Source organism: Sarcophilus harrisii, chromosome 4 (assembly GCF_902635505.1).
Source record: "Sarcophilus harrisii chromosome 4, mSarHar1.11, whole genome shotgun sequence".
NCBI lineage: Eukaryota > Metazoa > Chordata > Mammalia > Dasyuromorphia > Dasyuridae > Sarcophilus > Sarcophilus harrisii.
The window spans coordinates 73,836,540-73,856,384 of record NC_045429.1 but is presented as its reverse complement, the minus strand read 5'-3'; the positions used below and the strand labels follow the sequence as shown (position 1 = coordinate 73,856,384).

At 35.7% G+C, this 19,845-nt stretch overlaps 1 protein-coding gene across 1 annotated transcript in view; it reads left to right on the top strand.

The window, feature by feature from the left end:
- Positions 1–19,845, top strand: part of NIBAN1 (niban apoptosis regulator 1) — a 193,458-nt gene that overhangs the window by 151,103 nt on the left and 22,510 nt on the right. Inside the window, exons 6-8 of the mRNA XM_012547736.3 lie at positions 810–925; positions 14,744–14,848; positions 15,175–15,337. Of these exons, the coding sequence (XP_012403190.1) occupies positions 810–925; positions 14,744–14,848; positions 15,175–15,337 (384 nt within the window). The remainder of the gene's footprint in view (positions 1–809; positions 926–14,743; positions 14,849–15,174; positions 15,338–19,845) is intronic.

Below are 19,845 nucleotides of genomic sequence, written 5' to 3'. Positions count from 1 at the left end.
GAAATGGCAGAGGTGAACTCTGACATCAGAGCACATGTATGATCTTGTCCAGGTCCCTGCTCTTTTGTAATAATCTTGAACACTGGGTTCCTGCAACCATGGATCTTGAGCCAGAAAAGTCCTCAGAGATTTTCTCATCAAAATCAAATGATTTGCCTTTGTATTTAATAAACTCTAGGCACTCCTAGGAAACAATATGAACATGTCTAACAGCATGTAGAAATCTCTCTCTCTGCTTGATAAAAACCCTTCACAAACTGGCCCCAATCTACCTTCCCTGACTTATGACACATTGCTCCCCTTCATGCACTATGTGCTTCTGTAAAACCATTTTTCTTATCCATTTTTAGACTTTTTCTTGCACCTGGATTCTGCTCTCCCTTCATTCTGCCTCTTAGAATCCCTTTTTTCCTTCAACATTCAGCTCAAATCTCACTCTTTATATTAAGGGACATATATATATATATATATATATATATATATATATCCCCCCAACCACTCGTGCTTTCTCTTCTAAATCGCTTTGTTCCTACTTTGACTATCTATGTTTCTGTAGTTGTTCTTTGAGGGCAGGGCCTGTTTGACTTTTATCTTTGCTGTATCCTTCACCCAATACAATGCCTGGTACATAATAACACTTAATAAGTACTTGTTAATTGATTGATTGAAATGTCAGAACAAAACATTTGCAGTTCATTGACTACAAAGCTTCTTGGACCATTTCATATAAGTTAAGCGTATTAAAGAATCAAGGGATAATCTTAAATACTTTTTTTTTTGCTAATTACTCTGATCTTATTGCTTTATAGATTATTTGAAGCAGAAAACATTTGAAGCCCAAGCCTTTTTGGAAGCAGTGCAATTCTTCCGGCAGGAGAAAGGCCACTATGGATCATGGGAAATGATCACTGGGAATGAAGTCCAGGTAATGTTAGATTGAGCTATGAAGATTAAAATTATCCCACCTACAAAAAGAGAGCCTGAGGCAGAGATGGGAGCCATTGGTATTTTATTAAAGGACCCATGGTGCTCTCTATAAATCCCTGATCTTCCTCATGATCTGAGATACTTCCTCCTTCTAAGGGCCTATTTTTATAGGACTAGATGTCCACTTATTCCAGAATAGCTATACCAAATACAGAATAATTCTATTGAATAAGGAAAATAATATTTCAGCAGGATCAAAAATTGGGTAAAGTAAGGAATATCTTCACTTCTTCTTAATTTGGGCAGGAAGAAATGGTACCAGCTATCACAATCAGTGACCTAAGTGATCATGAGATGATCATCTGCTCCTATTAGACAAATGGTCTCCATTTCAATGTAAAGGATATTCATTCTGGAGGAAATTTTGTTCTTCATCTAATAATTTATTTATTTATTTTTTACTTTTTTATTATCATTTATTATCAACAAGAATGATTAAGCATCAACTGTGTACAGAGTACCAGGATGTTAACTAATGGAATCTCATCATAGGCAGAGAAGGAGTCTCACTTAAATCTTTTTCTACATAAAGGATAATCCATTAAAATGAAGAGACTTAGAAGATATCAACTGCATTTACAAAATAGGACTAGGCTTTTCTTTTTTGTTTTTACATAAGGCCTCAAAAAAGTTTCTACACTTTTTACCCTATTTGATGATTTACTCTGATTAGTCATTATAATTCCTTTTGGTAATTTGCCTGATTAATTATCCAGGGTAAGCTGACCGATGTTTTAGGTATTATTCCAGGCATCATTCTGCATAAATCCCAAGAAACTATGTTCTGCATGATGACTCTAGCTCTCACAGTGTGGTCCAGTTGTATGTATAATTGAGCAAAGACAAAATGTTGGACAGGACTTTAAAAATATGTATTTAGATGGAGGCATCCAGATTCAAATATGTTATTCTTTCCCCCTCATGTCCCTGAAGAGTCTTGGTGTCTGTGAGACCTGTTATTGGGAGCCAATACTAGGAAGATGCCAGATGGCTCTCAGCCTCTCTATGGTCATTAAACTTCTAAAGCTCAAAATATTTTCTCAAGGAGACAGGGCTGTTTTTTTTTAATTGTTTTACCATATGATCCAGAATTTTCCTTTCTATAGAGTTCAAACCTATTTACTTTCCAACCTGAGACAAAGAGCTGAGCTTGTACAAATTCTTATTTGCTGGATTTGAGATATCCCTAGTACATTCATTAGAAATTCTAAGAAGAAAAAGAAACTAAGTATTAATGAGAGATGAAAAATAAAAGCTTATCATATTACATGATCATTAGATTTACAGCTAGGAGGGATATTGGAGGTCATCTGCTTCAAGTATTTCATTTTGAGGAAACTATGGCCCAGGGAGATTTTGTTGATATCTCCCAAGTCATAAAGTTTGGTGAGTTGTAAAGTAAGGATTCTAACTCAAGTTTTCTGATATCAAACCCAGTTTTCTTTCATTATACTTCTAATCACTGACTATGTGTATAAATTCATATCAACAACAATTTATTAAGTACCTGCTTTGTGCAACGCATTGAGGACTGAAAGACAAAACCAAAACACTTCCCACTTTCAAGAGCTAATATTCTAGAGGTGGGATCCACTATCTAGGGATTTAAAGTGGAATTACATGCAAAATAAGGTAATTTTAAGACCAAAGGAACCCTAACAGCTTACTGAAGGCTCATGAGCTTCTATGAGTCTCAGTTTCCTGATCTGTAAAGTGAGGGCATGGTCATGCAACACTTAAAAAAAATTAATTTAGGCTATTCACTGGAACATTAAATACTTAAACTGAAGCTTAAGTATTCTGACCACATGATGAAAAGATAGGACTCATGGAAAAAGATCCAGATCTTAGGAAAGATTGAAGGCAAAATGAAAAGGGGATGGCAAAGGATAAGATGGAGGAATAATGTCCCAGCAAAAAAGAGCATGACCTTGGACAAACTTTGAGGAATAGTGGAGGATAGAAGGTCCTGGCATGTTGTGGTCCATAGGGCCACAAAAAGCTGGACATGACTGAACTGCTGAACAACAAAATGGCGCCATGAAATATGACAACCTCAAAGGTGTCTTATAGTTCTCAATCTGTGATTGCATTGATCAGCTAAATTGGAAAAGGCCTCATATTGGAGACAGAACCTGAGCTGTGCTTTAATAGAAGGTAGGGATAAGGATCTGCAAGGTAAAAAAAGAGGAGGGAAGGCAGTTCCTTGGGGAAAGGAAGTAAGAAGTGGGAGATATGTTATTTGTGGGTAGGGAACTGTTAATGACCTATTTGACTAAGGTGGAGGATAGGTGAAGAGGAGTAATATGAATATGAAATAAGACAGGAAAAGTAAGTGGAAGCCAAATTTGTGAAAGTGCTTAAAATAGACTAATTAAAATATATATTAAAAATTTGTCCTTGAAGTAGTAAGGAGCTATTGAATATTTTTAAGTAGGAAGAGACATCATAGTTACATTTATGTTTTAAGAGCATACATTTGGCAGCCAAAAGGAGAAGAGATTAGAGACCAGTTAGAATCCTATGGTGATAATTTAAACAAGAGGGACAAGAAGCTGAACTAGAGTATAAATTAAGAGTAGGGGAAGGGAATAAGCATTTATATAGTACCTCCTGTGTACTAGGCACTGTACTAAGTATATTACAAATTTTATCTCATTTAATCCTCATGACAACCTTGAAAAGTAGGTATCATTGTTCATTTTACAGATGAGGAAATTAAGGTAAAAAGGATTAAGTGAATTGTGCTAATGGAATGCTGGGCTGTCCCTAAGGAGGCGAGAGACAAGGGAAGCATATAACAAATGCTGACACAGGCTTATAAATACCATCATTAGTACTGCTGTGTCAAAGTGTGCTATGAAATGATGCAGGCAGTTAGAATAAGGCTGTACATTTGTAATAAAGATATTACCATAAATCAAACTGAATTAAGTAGAGGAGAAATCAATGTATGTTGGAGTCATCACATAACCTAAACTTGAGGGAGGTCTAGCAGCAGTTCCCAGATCATTTACACTTTATTTATGAAGCCCAGCATTCCACTGGCATGAATGGATTGCTATTTTATGTTAAATTCTAGGCGGGTATAAATCTTACCTTAGGTCACCTTTCCTTTGGTTCCCCTCTATAGTGCCAGAGGATGTCCTAATCACAGAATCTTTACTCCCTCATAACTTAAGTATTTTTAATGGAAAAATAAACATAGAATTTTAGAACTGGAATGAACCTTTGAGATTATTCTCATTTTACCAGTGAGGAAATTGGGATTAAATGGGTTACTCCACTAGTTAATGGCAGTAGCAATGGCTGTGCCAAAGCTAGAAACAGAACTAGAGTTGGTTGGATTTCTAGTCCAGTTTCATCATGTCATACTGCTTTCTGTAGACATGGTGGGATCTTTCTACCCAAAGAAATCAAGGACATCAGGACTCCACTCTTAGATAAAAAAATGTTTTTAGGAACATTTTGTATGGTAGGAGAGAACTGGAAAGAAAGTAGGCACGTATTAGTTAGAAAATGATTGAATTAATTGGCATTTATGAGTAAATGGAAAGCTATCACATAAGAAATGATGACCATGAAGATGTCATTAAAAAAAAAAAAAAAACACTTGAGAAAGCTTAAATGAAATGAGGTAACATGAAACCAAGAGAATAATTTAAAGCATGATCAAAAAATGCAAAGGGAATCAACCTGAAAGATTTCAGAATTCAAGTTAAAACAGTGGGCAATTATGACTCTGAAGGATTAATAGTGAAGCATTCTTCTAGCTTTTCTGTAGAGAGGTGGTGGACTAAGGGTATGTAGTGAGGCATACATCATCTTTCATAAGTGATGTGTTGATTTGTTTTACTTGGCTGTACTTTTCTTCTACAAAGAAGGGTTGAGTTCAGGGAAAGGAGGGAAGTTACTGGGAAGTAAAAGTGTATATTTTAAAAGTGTAGACATCAATAAACTTTATAACATATTTTAAATGTAACTTGTGAGAATCTGATTTACCAATAAAAGCCAAGATATTCTGACTTTGTACTTGTTAAGCACCTACTATGTGCTGGGCATTGAGTTAGCAATGTGCCTTAGTGGATAGGACACTGGATCTGGAGTCAGGAACACCTAAGTTCAATCCACTTTCAGATATTTCCCAGCTGGGTAAGTTACTTACTATTTTTGCTTAATCTGGAGAAGGATTAAGACAACCCCATATAGGGTCATGAAGAGTCAGACAGAACTGAACAACTTAACAGTGATTGATAATATAATTATAATAGTGATAACATAATATAATTGATGAGCCTTTAACAATAATATCTATTTATTAGAGTGGCAAAGAATAGAATAGATTCAAACACTGAAGAGAAGGATGCCCAGAATAAGAGATGAAAGAAAATACACAAAAACTAAAGAGGATAGGATTTACCAAATGACTTAAGAATATGGCTTATTCTTAAAAGCTTGCTCTGATCTATAGAGTTCTTTATTTAAAGCATTGTACTTATTTTCATATTTTCTTCATGCCTGCCAAGAACTTACTCATAATGTACTAACCTAGGAGACCTATAATCAGAAGACTCCCAGACAATTTGCAAGATTATCTTTCTAGTAATGACTCACTCTAAAAGCATGGTGTGCCCCCACAGTTGATTATGTTCAATGGTTATGGTTATTTTGGTCCCATATTCAGGCTGCACAAATAACTTAGAATAACTTACCCATAAAGTTTGTTATTGTGGGAATATTAAGGTATTCCTGAAAACCCATATTGATTGATTTGTTGCTTATATAAGTATATATTTGTCTTCAAATACAGTTGGTTGATAAACATACTACCCCTTCTTAGAACAGGGTAATTGGGGGACAAGGAGGAGTCAATATTATCATCATAGCATCATGGGAAATGTAGTATATTGGATAGCTATCTGGATTGAAGGTGAGAATAAACCTGGGTTCAAATCTCTCCATAGACAATAACTAGCTGTATGAGCTTGAAAAGAACACTTAATGTCTTTGAGCCTCAGTTTCCTTATCTTCAAAATGGAGATATTAATGCCTGCATTACCTTCCCAGCAGATTTAGTGTGGAGACTGAATGAGATAATATATACAAAACACTTTGCAGATGTTAAAATATAATAAAAATGTGAGCTAGAATTGTCATAGACTGCAACCAAAAGAGAATTCAGAGATCTACTTCAACCCATTAGTTTTATAGATAAAGTAATTGAGAAACAAGGTCCCAGAGATATTAGCAAGCATAGGTGAATGTCTTTAAAAATGTGGAAGTTGGGAGGGACCTCAACAATCATCTGGTCCCATCCATATACCAAAAGAATCTCCACTGTCACTTACTAAACAAGTGGCTGTTCCATCTCTACTTGAGGGCTTCTAAACAGGAAAAACTCACTAGTTCTTAAAGCAGATAATTTTGGCACCTCTTTGTCCCAAAGAAAAGAAAAGCAGAGCACCAGGGAAAATATTGTGTTGTTATATACAAAGGGAAATCTTGACTTTTGAATATTTAGATATTTAATTTATTAAATTAATTAAATATTAAATATTTAAAATTAGTTAAGATGTATACTGTCATCTACTTTTAATGTGACAAAAAACAATATTCTTTAGAGTATGACTCAGGGCAATCTAGAACATAGTAGGTGATTAATATTGAGGCAACTAGATGGCGTAGTAGATAGAAGGCTGAATCTGGAGTTGAGGAGATTCATCTTCTGAGTTCAAATCTGATCTCAAATACTAGCTTTGTGATTTAATCCTGTTTGCTTCATCTGTAAAATGATTTGGAAAAGGAAATGGCAAACCATTCCAGTATTTTTGTCAAGAACACTACAAATGGGTTCACAAAGAATCAGACACAACTGAAATATAAAACAATTTGTGCTTTTTTGTTTTCCCTTTTCTTTAACTATAGGTTTAGCTTGTGTCTTTTTCTCTTTTCACTTTATAGTTTTATACTTAGTAATCTCTTCAGCTTTCTTGGGCTTAATTATCATTTCTATGATGATAACTTCCAGAGCTTTACATCCAAGCTCAGTCTCTTTACTTGTTCCAGTCACCAACTCTTTACTAAACATTTCAATCTGGGTCCTGTCTCAAACTCCACACTTCTAGCCATCTCCTCCCTATGAAATCTGGCTGTCTTCCTTAGCCCTCTAGTCTCTAAGACTTTGGGTACTTTGCTTTGATAGGTGAGTTTGCATTTTATCTTACATGGAATACAGCCCTAATACTATTCCACAGACATCTCCGCCATCTTTACTTCTGCATCTTTCCTCTTTGCTCCTCTTGATGTATTCTTGTCTTTCCTCTGTAGTGCTTTTTGAGGTCTTCATATAATTGTATCCCCAGTATTTGGCATTATAATTTGCACATAGTGAATGCTTAATAAATTCTCATTGGTTGATTTTAACAAGTCAACAAGCATTTATTAAGCACTTATGTGCCATGCACTGTGCTAAATGCTGAGGGAACAAAGAAAGGGAGAAAAAAGGCTGCAAACCCCAAAACTTGCTCTCAAGGAGCTCATGATCTAATAGGGGAGACAGCATGCAAACAATTATGTATGTATGTACTTATATGTATACTTTCTGGTGTATATAAACATATATAATCAAATATATATCTTATTTGTATGTAGTGCAAACAATATATACACAGTATATATGTGTATTTGTATACCTATAGGTATATCGACATATATATATACACATCTGTATATATATATATATATATATATATATATACATACACATGGTATATATGCATATGTACTATAGCTATATACATATATATTTATATACATGCTTATGTGGGAACAATTGGAAATTATCTCAGAAGAAAGGCCTAGAATTAAAGGGAATTGAAAAAGACTTCTTGTGGAAAGTGGGATTTTAGCTGGAACTTGAAGGAAGCCAGGGAAACAAAGAGATGGAGGATTAGGAAGGAGAGAACTTTACAGGTGAGGAACAGTCATTGGAAATGCCTGTTTCCTAAGAAACTAGGTTAAGAAAAGGCCTGGGCCAATTGATCAATTGTCATAGTATAGGAAGAGACATTTTCAGAAGAAATCAAAGCTATCAGCAGTGACATCAATCACTATTGTTTAGAGAAATGCAAATTAAAACAACTCTGAGGTACCACCTCACACCTTTTGGATTAACTATTATGACAGAAAAGTTAAATGATAAAGGACCCAGCACTTTGGGTCAGTTCTCCAAGCCTCAATTGGTTTTTCCCCATGAATTCCCTGTGTCTATTAAGATGGAAGGAGAATAAAGTAAAGATTGATTAGAGCAGCCATTTGATATATTGGCCCCCCACAAAGCTTTTGGGATGGCAGGGCTGGAGTTCCAGAGATGAAAGGGTTAAGTCTTTTGTCCCAGCTACAAGGCTGCTGATGAGATGGCAGGGAGGTAAAGTTTCTTCCTCCTAAGATTGTTCTTTTTATCAAGTACTTTGAGAATACTTGGAATTGAAGTGTTCAACTTGAATTTAGTGGTAGGGCACTTCGATTTTCATGAAATATGAAGGTTTCAATTTTCCTCTTGAATTCACCAAAACACGCTTTTTCAGCCCTTTCTCATGTTATTTACTCTACCTAGTCTATACTCCAGCTAAATCAGGACTTCTCTCTGTTGCCTTTCTGTTGTCTTCTGCTTCCCTAACCCTTTGGTTAAATTGTTCCCTATGCTTGATATGTTCCCATTCCTAACATTCAACTGTTAAGATCTTATCCTTCCTTTAAAAGTCCTGCTCAAAAGCCATCTTTCCCATAATTTCTCCTTTGATCTCCCTCCTTCCTCAGGGGTCTCCATGTCACCATCTTGGAGAAAAGGATCTGATGATCTAATGAACTTTTCCATTAGCATGGGGACACCAATTAGATCACTGAGCTCAGAGCAAATCATTCTCACTTTCCAAAGTTAATTTCGTTGACTCTTTTATGGGGTGGGAGAAGGGGTGGAGAAGTAATTTTGTCCAAATATTATTTTTAAATGAGTAGAGCAGATGTTGTTTGGAATGACTTCTCTCCATATTTTTAATCTTCACTTTCTATACCCCCAGTATTTTTATTCTAAGCTAAGTCCTGCCCAGAGCCTTGTACTATATATGGGCCCAACCTGAAAAGATCATATTTACAAACAGAATAAACATCACTCCTATTCTAATGAAAGTGAAATGATGGAGAGCAATGATGATACAGTACATAAATTTCTGCTGAAGCTCCAAAGACACATGTCTCTTGGCCTAAGAGATCAATTCTTCTAAATTTTAGGACCTTGTGACTTCCTTATATACCTGTTTGTTTTTTCATATTTAAATGTTTCCCTTGGTTTCTGGATAAAGGAATCCTGAAAGTCTCCAAAAAAAATTTTTTTCTCAAATAAAATATGCATCAGTCCTACTTATTTGATAAGTTTCTGTGAGCATCTGTTTATTTTTAAATGTTTTTATTTTCAGTTCTACATTCTTTCCTTCCTTTTATTTCTTCCTCCACCATTGAGAAGGCAAGAAATATGATATCTATTATATGGATGAATACAGATGAAGTCATGTAAAACATATTTCTATATTAGCCAATGAATATCTGTTTTTGGGAGACTTATTAAGAGTCCTGTACCCAGTTTCTGCTCCTTTCCACTTCTTACCTTTGATCCATGAGAAAATAATTTAAAGGTAATAGTCCTTGTTGTCTCTCCTATGAGGTAGGCTAGCCCTGCTGTTAGATGTTTCCAACTGAATAGCGTCTAGAAATCCCAAACTCATGTTTAAACTAGACCTTATTATCTTGTTTTTTCTTTTCTTTTTTATTACATTAATAAATATTTATAGAATAAAACAAGAATTTCCATAATATGGTACAATAAAAAGATGATTGTACATGAAACTGCAAATCTACTATGTCCAACCTGTTATTCTTTTCAAATATACAACAAAATTATTATGAAATTTCCTTTTTTCTCCTCCTTTTTTTACCCTTACCCCATTTTAGAGATGATTATCATTAGATACAAATAAATATATACACACAAATGTAAAATTATTTTTCTTCTCTCCTTTACTCCCCTGTTCTTCCCACTGTCCCTGTTTCTGTTGAGAATATCCTTCCAGTCAGCAAGGTTTACAATGTCAGTCATTCTTGACTCTTTGGTCTTTCTCATTCCTCCCTGCTCCCATATTCAGTGTCTACCTCAACAAGCTCTTTTGTATCCATCCCTTTTTCTCCACTGATATGGCTACTGCCCTGGTTTCAGGCCTTATCTTGTCAAGCCTATTGAAATAGCCTCTTAATTGGTCTCCCCGCTTCCAGTTTTCTCCCTGCCTTATACTTTCTTTGCTCATCTTCCCAACTTATATTTCTAAAAAAGCAATTCAAACCATGTCACTTCTTTGCCAAAAACCCTCCAATCTCTTCATGTTGCCTTTAGGGGAGGAAAAGATCTCTGTTTGCAATTTACAGCTCTTCATATTCTAGCTTTCAGAGCCTTTTACAAGCTTATTTTCCATTTGTCCCCTTCCTACACTCTGTTTCCAACCTATTTGGTATTTTACTCATGTATGGTTTTCCATTTCTGCCTATGTGCCTTTGCCCAAGGCTTTGCTCCAATAGTAAAATGCACATACTCTCTCCTTCCTCGCCCTCCCTACTTAGAATATTAAGTTAGAGTCTAGCTCACTTACCACCTCCTACTTGAGACCTTTTTCTAGATGCTAATAATCTTCCTTCATCAAAATTACTTTGCCTTTTTGTTGCACCTTTTGTATTTACGTATGCAAATTTGTGCTTTTTCTTGCCAGAACCTAGTAAGTCCCTGAAGGATAGTTTTGACTTTTGTCTCTTTTTGCAGTATCAAGAACATAATAGGTATTTAATAAATGCTTTTTAAATTAATTGAACAAGTATGTTAAATTTCTCTTGATTGATTGACCTAGTGTTTGATTTTAATCAATCTCCCTGCTTCATTTGTTCAGGCCCAATCTGAAGACAGACACCTCAGTCAGTTGACCTCTTAGGTCCCTTTCATTATGTTTATTTTTAGTCCCTAGGCATGTATATTTTTGTTGTTGTACATTAGGGAAAAAGTTACTCTCCCAGGGTTTTTTTTAACCTGAGGTTTATAAGTTTTTCCAGTTTCCCTCTAGATCTAGTTAATGATCATGAGCCCCTTCCTAGAGAGAAAAGTTATTTCCTCAAGTAGAGCAGATGCATGTGTTGGTGCAGTCCTTAGACTTAGCACTATAACTAAAACATAGTAAACATTTAATAAGTGACTGTCAATTGATTCTACTATTTAGTGGGGACTAAAACTCCACTTGTGATATTCCATCTTTATTAAGACTTTGATGCCCTTTGACAAGAAAATATTTATTCATTCATTCAATAGACATTTATTAAGTGCCTACTGTGTGTCAGGCTCTGGGGATAACAAAAGAAGGAAAAGAAAGTTCTTGCCCCTAAGGATCTTAAAAGACATAGCACTTTAAGCTGAGCTCTATAACTTAAACCTTGTAGCACATTTTTAAAGGGAACATCGGAAAGGGATAGCTGACAAAGTCCTGACGGGAGGTTGATCTGATCCTTCCCACAGTTCCTTTTTCACCTAAACCTAACCTACCCTGATAATTGCGACTTAGTGGAAAAAACAAGGGAATGAGGAAGGAACACATATTTATTGATATGCACTATATGCTAGACACTGTGCTAAACTATTTTCTCATCTGATAATCACAAACAACACTGGGAGGTAGGTATTGTCATGATCCTCATTTTATAGGTGAAGAAACTGAGGCACACAGAATTTGAGTGACTTACCTAAGATCCCACAGTTAATAAGTGTTTAAGAGTCTGATCTGACTTTGAGGCTTCCTCACTCCAAGCCCAGCACTTCTATTCTATTCTATTCTTACTAGTGAAGGAGTCAGGAGGCTGAGTGCTAGTCCTGGGGCTGCCACTGGTTAGTTTGCTGACTTCAGCTTCTCTGAGCCTTCATTTCCTGCCTAAATAATAAGGCAACTGGACTCAATGATATCTTGGGGTCCTTCCAGTTCTAAATGCTATGACACTTTTCTTTTGAGTATGATAAATTGTTGATTCTTTTCTATGTGAAAATATCCATCATCCTCATGAGTTTCTGTCACTTGGGATGTTAAATCTTTGGCTTTTCAGATTGTCTTATTCAAGATGTCTGTGGCTTCAGGTCCAGAATTGAAACCTGCAGTATTTTCTTACTAGATCCAGATTCTTTTCTTTTTTTTCTCTTTTTGTTAAAATTATTTTTTGAAAGAGTGAAGTCATTTTTAAGAGGGCTCACTATATTCAAAGTTCTTTGCTAAATTCTTGAGTTAAAATACAAAAAGAGAAGCATTCCCTCTCCTCAAGAAGTTTATATTTCAATAAGGGAAGATGACTCTTTTAAAATAGTAAGCAGTGTAATCCCAATAGACTTGGGATGAAAAATGTAATTTTTGTATCCAGAGAGAGCACTATGGAAAATGAATATGGATCAAAGAATAGTATTTTCAAGATTTTATTATTGTTTGCTTGTTTTTTTCTTTCCTGTGGTTTTTTCTCTTTTGATCTGATTTTTCTTGAACATGACAAAGATGGAGATATGTATAAAAGAACTGCACATATTTAACCTAAAAAAGGTAGCCAATAAGAGATGATTTGGACTAAAGAATCCATGAAGTTTTGAATAGAGACATAGGATAATTGATAGACGTGTTCTCTTTAGGTTGTTGTTACTATTAGTCCTTAGTTCTTGAAGAGGACCATATTCTCAGGGAGAAGATGCCATGACATGCAAGTGAATTGGATTTAAGCAAGGGAAGGCTGTGCAAGGTCACCTGCCTTACTTTCCCCTCCAGAACCATTTGAATCCAGGGGAAAGATATAGATCAAGAGGATCTGAAGCTGACCGTAAATGCAGAGATCTTGCCTTTCCAAGCTTTCTAAGCTAAGGTCTTTAACAGCAATTGTGATTAAGGCTAGGTTAAAAAAAAAAAAAAAAAAAAAGAGTCCGAGAATAATTTGTTTTATCTAATCAAAAAAAATTAATCTGGGTGGATTTTGGGTTAAAACAGAAACAATTGTTATTTACATTTACTCTGAGCCATCTGAGCCCAAATAAGGAAGGGGGTTGTGTGTAGACAGGGCAATGATGCTCAGGCATTATCACAACATATGGCATGAAAATAGCCAGAAAACAGCAGACATCCTGATAATGATGTTTTCTGGCTACTTATGGGAAACTCTTATCAGTTTTTAGTAATGCCTTTTATTTTTACATCAATCTACAAGCATTGGTTAGGTTACAAAATTTTTAAATGATATAATCCTTTCCCTGAAGGGGCTTCCATTCCATAGGGATCATAGCTCTCTAGCTGAGAGGGACCTCAAAGACTTCTCCCTCATTTTCACAGATGTGGGAAATGTGTGGCTTTCAGAGGTGAAATGGCTTGCCTAATATTGCACAGGTAGTGATTGTCAAAGGTGGACTTTGAACCTAGCCAGAGAAGGCAACACAAATACAACCTGTACACGGATAATGCTTTATAATATAGATATATGATAAATATAAGATAATTAAGTGGCAAGGCTTCAGCTCCGCTGGAAATGTCAGGAAGGGTCTCTCTCACATAGCATTTGAGCTGATCTTTGAAAAATACAAGGGATTCTACAGCAGAAATAAGGAGGAAGCTCATTCCAGGTAGGAAGGACAGCAAAGGCACTGATACAGGAGGTGTGTTATGTGTCAGCCACAGAGAAAAGGCAAACTTGGCTGCATTGCATGGGGCTCGGAGCTGCATTGCATGGGGCTCGGAGCCCCATGGTGAAAGGCTTTGAGTGTCAATCAGAGACACTTTTGTATCTGATTATATAGTTAGCGGGCAATTAGTAGAGTTAACTGAGCAGGAGAATGACACTCTATGCTTTAGATCTATGCTTTGGGAAGATCACTTTGTCAGCTACAGGAAGGATGGGTATGGGAGAAGAGAGATTTCAGGCAGGGAGACCAGTTAGGAGGCTAATTCAATAGTCTAAACAAGAGGTGATAAGGCATTGAATACAGGTGGCTATGGGAGTGGAGAGAAGACAGAGCTAAACAACATTATGGAGACAGAATCACCATCACATTCATTGCATCACATTTATCTCTACACGTATCGCTTCTCTCAGCCCTTCCTAGAGAGCTGTCTGCTGTAACAAAAAGAAAAGGGGAACAAAACAGGTTAGCAACACTAACCTACATATTGACTATGCAGTATTCAATCCCTGTAATTCCTTACCCTTGCAATGAAAAGAAAATACTTTCTTGTAGCTATTTCTCAAAATAAATATCATTTGGTTGATCTTTCCTTTTATGTAGTTATTTTGAATGTTGTTTTTCTGTTTCTTCTTACTTTGCTCTACATCAATTCATTTGAATTTTTCTGTGCTGTGATTTTTTTATAACTCATTTTTATGATGGAATATATTCTATTATATTTATATATCACTTTTCCCCCTTCCTCATTCAATGGGCACAACAATATGACAGTTTTAGAGCCTGTCTCATTTGTGATTAACACCAGGTAAGAGATCTGTGATTCAGCTTACAGGGAAGAAATGGCATTGAAAGAAAGAGGGGAGAACCAGGAGTTTTTCTTCCTTCATGCCCCCACCATGGAAGTCATTTCATAACTTTCTAATTCAATTGAACCCCATGGGTTGAAGCTATGGTTTTTCTTTGATTCTATAGATCTTGAGCAACCTTGTGATGGAAGAACTCTTGCCAACCCTTCAGACGGACCTTCTACCTAAAATGAAAGGAAAGAAGAATGACAGGAAAAGAGCTTGGTTTGGTGTAAGTGACTGTTACTTTATTACCATTCTTGGCTTGGGGTAAAACAAAATTAGCACTGTCTTCTCTTATTTGGTGACCTTTTTTTTTGAAGAGAAAATTCTGGGTAGGAAATTGTATTTCATGACTACTTCTTGCGTCTGACCAATCTCACTTGCATAAGGACAAAAATAAACTGACTATAAGTTAGAAAGAAAAACAAGATTTTTTTTGGTAGTTAGTTCAAGTTATAAAGGTCCAACTGACAAATCTAATTTCTGCTCTTTAGAGTGTCATGATGATAGTTTATACAGTGCAGGATATTAATTTATGTGTTTGTTTTGTTATAGATTTTAGAAGAAGCCTACAACTTAGTCCAGCATCAAGTTTCAGAAGGATTAAGTGCTTTGAAAGAGGAATGCAGAACTATGACAAAGGACCTGGAAGGAACCATTCGTTCAGACATGGATCAGATTGTGAACTCAAAGAACTTCTTATCTGGAAAAATCAGAGGTTAAAAATAAAATGTTCTGTTCTTTATAACTTCATTTCAGAGCTATTCTCCAGAGACACGTTACTAAACAGATGATGTGCTTAGAACATCTAGTCATTAAGACTTTTAAAATGATTAAACTATATGTTTCCATAATCCTATATCATGTCTTAAACAAATAATTTTAATAATAACTAAAACAATGAAGGGAAAAGTAATAGTTGTTTAAGACAGTTCTCTTGCTATATAATAAGTGAGAAAAAATAACTTTTGCTTTTAATGTGATACTTTAAAATAATTTTGGACTAAATAGCCTTCAATATTCCTACGATCTCTTAGATTATGCCATTTTGATTTTATGATTTATGATTTATGTCTCCTTTCATAGCTGTCAGATTCATCTTCCTTTCTGGCTACATCACTTCCCCTCTCAAAAGCCTACAGTGGCTAACTCCCCATTATCTTTAAGATCTTTCTTGTTATCTCAAGATCTCCGACTTATTCTAGGAGGCAGCTTTGTATATCAAAAAGAATGCGAAAGTTAGAGTCATCAGAAATCTGGGTTTACCTCGAACACTAGCTGTGGGCCATTACCTAGTCTAGTAATCACAGAATTTGAGAACTAGAAGGAATTACAGTAGTTATCTAGTTCAACCCATAAAAAAAGAATTTCCAGTGTAGCATACCCAACCAATAACCATCTAATCTCTGCTTGGAGGCTTTAAAGAGGTCTTAAAGCAGCCCATCCTACTTTTGGACAGTTCCATTTGTTAGAAGTTTTTCTTGACATTAAGGCTAAACTTGTCACCTTATAATTCCTATCTCCCCTCTACTCCCTGTGTACTTGATTCAGCCCTTTATGGCCAAAAAGAATGAATCTCATCTCTTTTCTATGTGATAGCCCCCAGAAACTTAAACTCAAGGCCATCCACCATCCTATGGACATTCTCCATTTGTTAATGCCATTCTAAACTGTGCTGCTCAGAACTGAACACATCACTCCAGTTGAGATCTTATGAGGGCAGGATACAGTGGGATTATCTCTTCTCTATTCCTCCAGGTCACTCTTGGTATCAAAGTTTTATTAGTTGTTGTTTATACTTGACCCTTGGTATTTTTGTAGTCCACTAAAATACTCAAATCTTTTTTTTTTTTAAATAAAGACTGTTGTCTAACCCCTATCTTATACTTTTGAAATTGTATTTTTGTACCCAACTGTAATATTTTACATTCATTCCTATTAGCTTTTATATTAGATTCAGTCCAATGCTCTAGCCTGTCAAGAACTTTTGAATCTGGATTTGGTAACTATTGTGCTCTCCATCCCAGCTTTGTTTCATTTGCAAATCTTATGAGCATACCATCTGTCTTTATCCACATCATTCATAAAAATGTTAAACACACAGAGCTAGCCACAGATTCTTGCAACATTCCACTAGATATCTCTTGTCTGTCATGTTGATGTTGAGCCATGAATAACTGTTTTTTGAATCCAGCCATCCAACTAGTTCTGAAAGCAAGTGATTGATAATATTTTCTAATTCATATCTCTTCCTATCTCTACTTTATCAGAAGCTTTGCTAGAAATCTAAGTAAATTATATCTGTAACATTTTCCCCAGATAGTAGCTAGTAATCCTGTTAGAAAAGAAAATGGGTTTAGTCTGGAATGTGTTCTTGATGAAACCATGCTGGAAATTTGTAATCACTACATCCCTTTTTAGGTGTTCAGCAATGATATCTTTACTCCATTCCAGAATTCATCCCTGGAATAAAAATCAGTTTCACTGGCCTGTAATTTGTAGATACTGTTCTCTTCCTGTTATTGAAAATCAAAAAATGTTTGGTCTTTTCAAATCTTTTAGTACCATAATCCATTTTCCACTATCTTTCAAATATCAGTGACAGTAGCTTAGCAGTCATCTCTGTTAGTTCTTTCACTACTCAAGGATGTAGTTTATTTGAGTGAGATGACATGAATTCATCAAAAGCAGCTGAGTATTCTCTCACTGACCCTTTACTTATCTTGAGTATCAACTCAGTGTTAGTCATATTTGTTCTGTCGTTTCCAGGGTAAAAGTCATTCTCTTTTGCAGAGAGAACTAAAACAAGATAGAGTTAAACATCTATGCTTTCTCTATATTGCCAATTGTCATCATCCTATCAACTGAGAACAAAAAACTTTGCCTTCTTTGATCCTCTGCTTCCCCATCTAGCTAAAAAATCCCCCTTTTGTCATCCTTTTTTCAAGACTATGCTATACTCTTATATTCAACTTCTGATAGCCAATCTTTTCCATTTTCTGTACATTTCTTGTAAAAATCAAAGTTGATTGCTAGATTTGCTGTGCTTTTATATCAGTTTCTTCAGACAAATTTCATTTTCCTCTTCATTAGAATGGTTTTCCTTTCTGTCTTTAGATTATCATTCTTGAGCATTTCCCATCACTGCTGGGCTGATTTCCCTGCAGCATTTTAGTCCATGGGATCCTACCTGTGTTTCTTCTGAACTCTCTGCGGTATGCTTTCCCCAAATAATAGAGGGAAGGCACTGGAATTAAGAAATGTTGGGGAAGGCTTCTAGTAAAATATGAGATTTTAGTTGGAACTTAAAGGAAGTTAGAGAAATCAGTAGGCTCTTCCTCCCTAAGGAAGGGTAAGCATTCCAAGCATGGGGGAGAGGCAAAGAAAAGGTTCAGAACTGAGAGAAGAGGTGTCTCTCCTGTCTGTCCATGGAACAGAGAGGAGACCAATGTCTTTGGAACTAAGAATATCTGAGAGGGGGGCACTAAGGCATAAGAAGACTAGAAAGAGGTGTGTGTGTGTGTGTGTGTGTGTGTGTGTGTGTGTGTGTGTATATCTCCATGGATTTTACTTCTGGCTCTATTTTTGGATTTTTGTCTCCTGCGTATTTCTAGATTTCTCCTGTGAATCTTCTATGGATTTATAAAATTCTCAGCTACTGTTATACTTCCTTCTTAGATTTCTAACTTAGGATATATATGTGTGTATGTATGTATGTATAATTTATCATCTCCCCTTTCCATCCTTTTTTAGTTTAAAATCATTGCAATACGTTTTATAAGATACCAGTAAAAATATTCTTACTAACTTTTGTTGTATTCCATCTCTAGCCAGGAATCTGTCAACCCTATGTTGTAAGTTGTGATCCAGAAATTCAAATCCCATTGTCAGCTGTTCACTTCTTAAATTAATTGTTCTCTTCTGCATTCCTTGCCTTCAATGGGCAGCATTGAGAGAAACACAACCTTATGGTCTTTAGTTTCTTGCCCAAGACTTTATAATCATTGGCAATACTTTTTACATTCCTCCTGAGAGTGTCACTTATGCCCATGTGAATCACCAGAAGTGGGTAGTTTTATCTTGGATACATGCCTGAGGAGAACAGTAGATCTTTTCTGTTGTTATCAAGTCAACAACTAACTTCCTGAAAACCCTTGTGTAGGGAATTACTGACTTCTACTCTTCTCACTTTCCTCTTCCCATTATTAATCATCTCTCACTCCAGAGTTTCTCCACTACATCATTTTTAGAACAACAAGTAGTTGCTTTCTCTTTTTAACAGCTCTTTCCTTTTCGGAATGAGCCTCAAATTTCTTTTTCACTCTAATTACACAACTATCCTTCTCCTTTCCTTTCTTCTTTGTCTATATTTCCATTTTCCATCATTCTGGCAAGGTTAGACCTTCTCTCCTCAATCTCAAGTCCCAGTCTTTCTCACTGAATCTTTATTTCTGATTCCTTTAGGGAGTTTCATTCTCTCTAACAATTCAAAATGTAAAAATAAAATCTTCCTTTATCTTTACTTTTACCTTCTCCCTCCAGGAGGCAGAACAGCTTACTCTGGTAACAAAGATAAACAACCATGGGCAGAAATGGAAATATTATGTATTTGATATAAGTCAATTACACAATTTCCCCTCCTTCTCTTCAGTCTTATTTCTTGAACTTGTATGTATTAAAAATGTGTTTTTAAGCTTAAGAACTTATTTAAAACTTTTTATAGCAGCATCACCCAAATGCCTTTGCTTTGTTTCAACAACTATACCCATAGGCAAAGCCTCAGCCCCATCCACGTTCCCTTTAGCTTTGTACCAATCTTCTGTCTGTTTCATGGATTTGACCATATTATTCTACCAATTTGCATAACCTAATTATGTCACTTTTCTTTTCTTATTTTATTTGCCTCTTCTTGCCAACTACCTTATTCCTATTGTTCTATTGTTCTAGGTAGAGACCTCTTCAAATTCTATTCCCTAATCTTTCTTAATCCTTTTATATGCAAATTAAATGTTGAAAAACTGGACATTTCAATCATCTTTCCCTTAATGAGTATTTTTTCTTTTGCTGGGCTGCCTTTTCCTATCTCATAACTTTCCCTCTTTCTGCTCCTTTCCACTAACCAAACTATATCTAATATTAAAAATAATGGCTAGCATTTATAAAGCTTTCCCCTATGTGCCAGACACTGTATTAAGCTCAGGTGTCACCTCTTTCACGAAGCTCTCA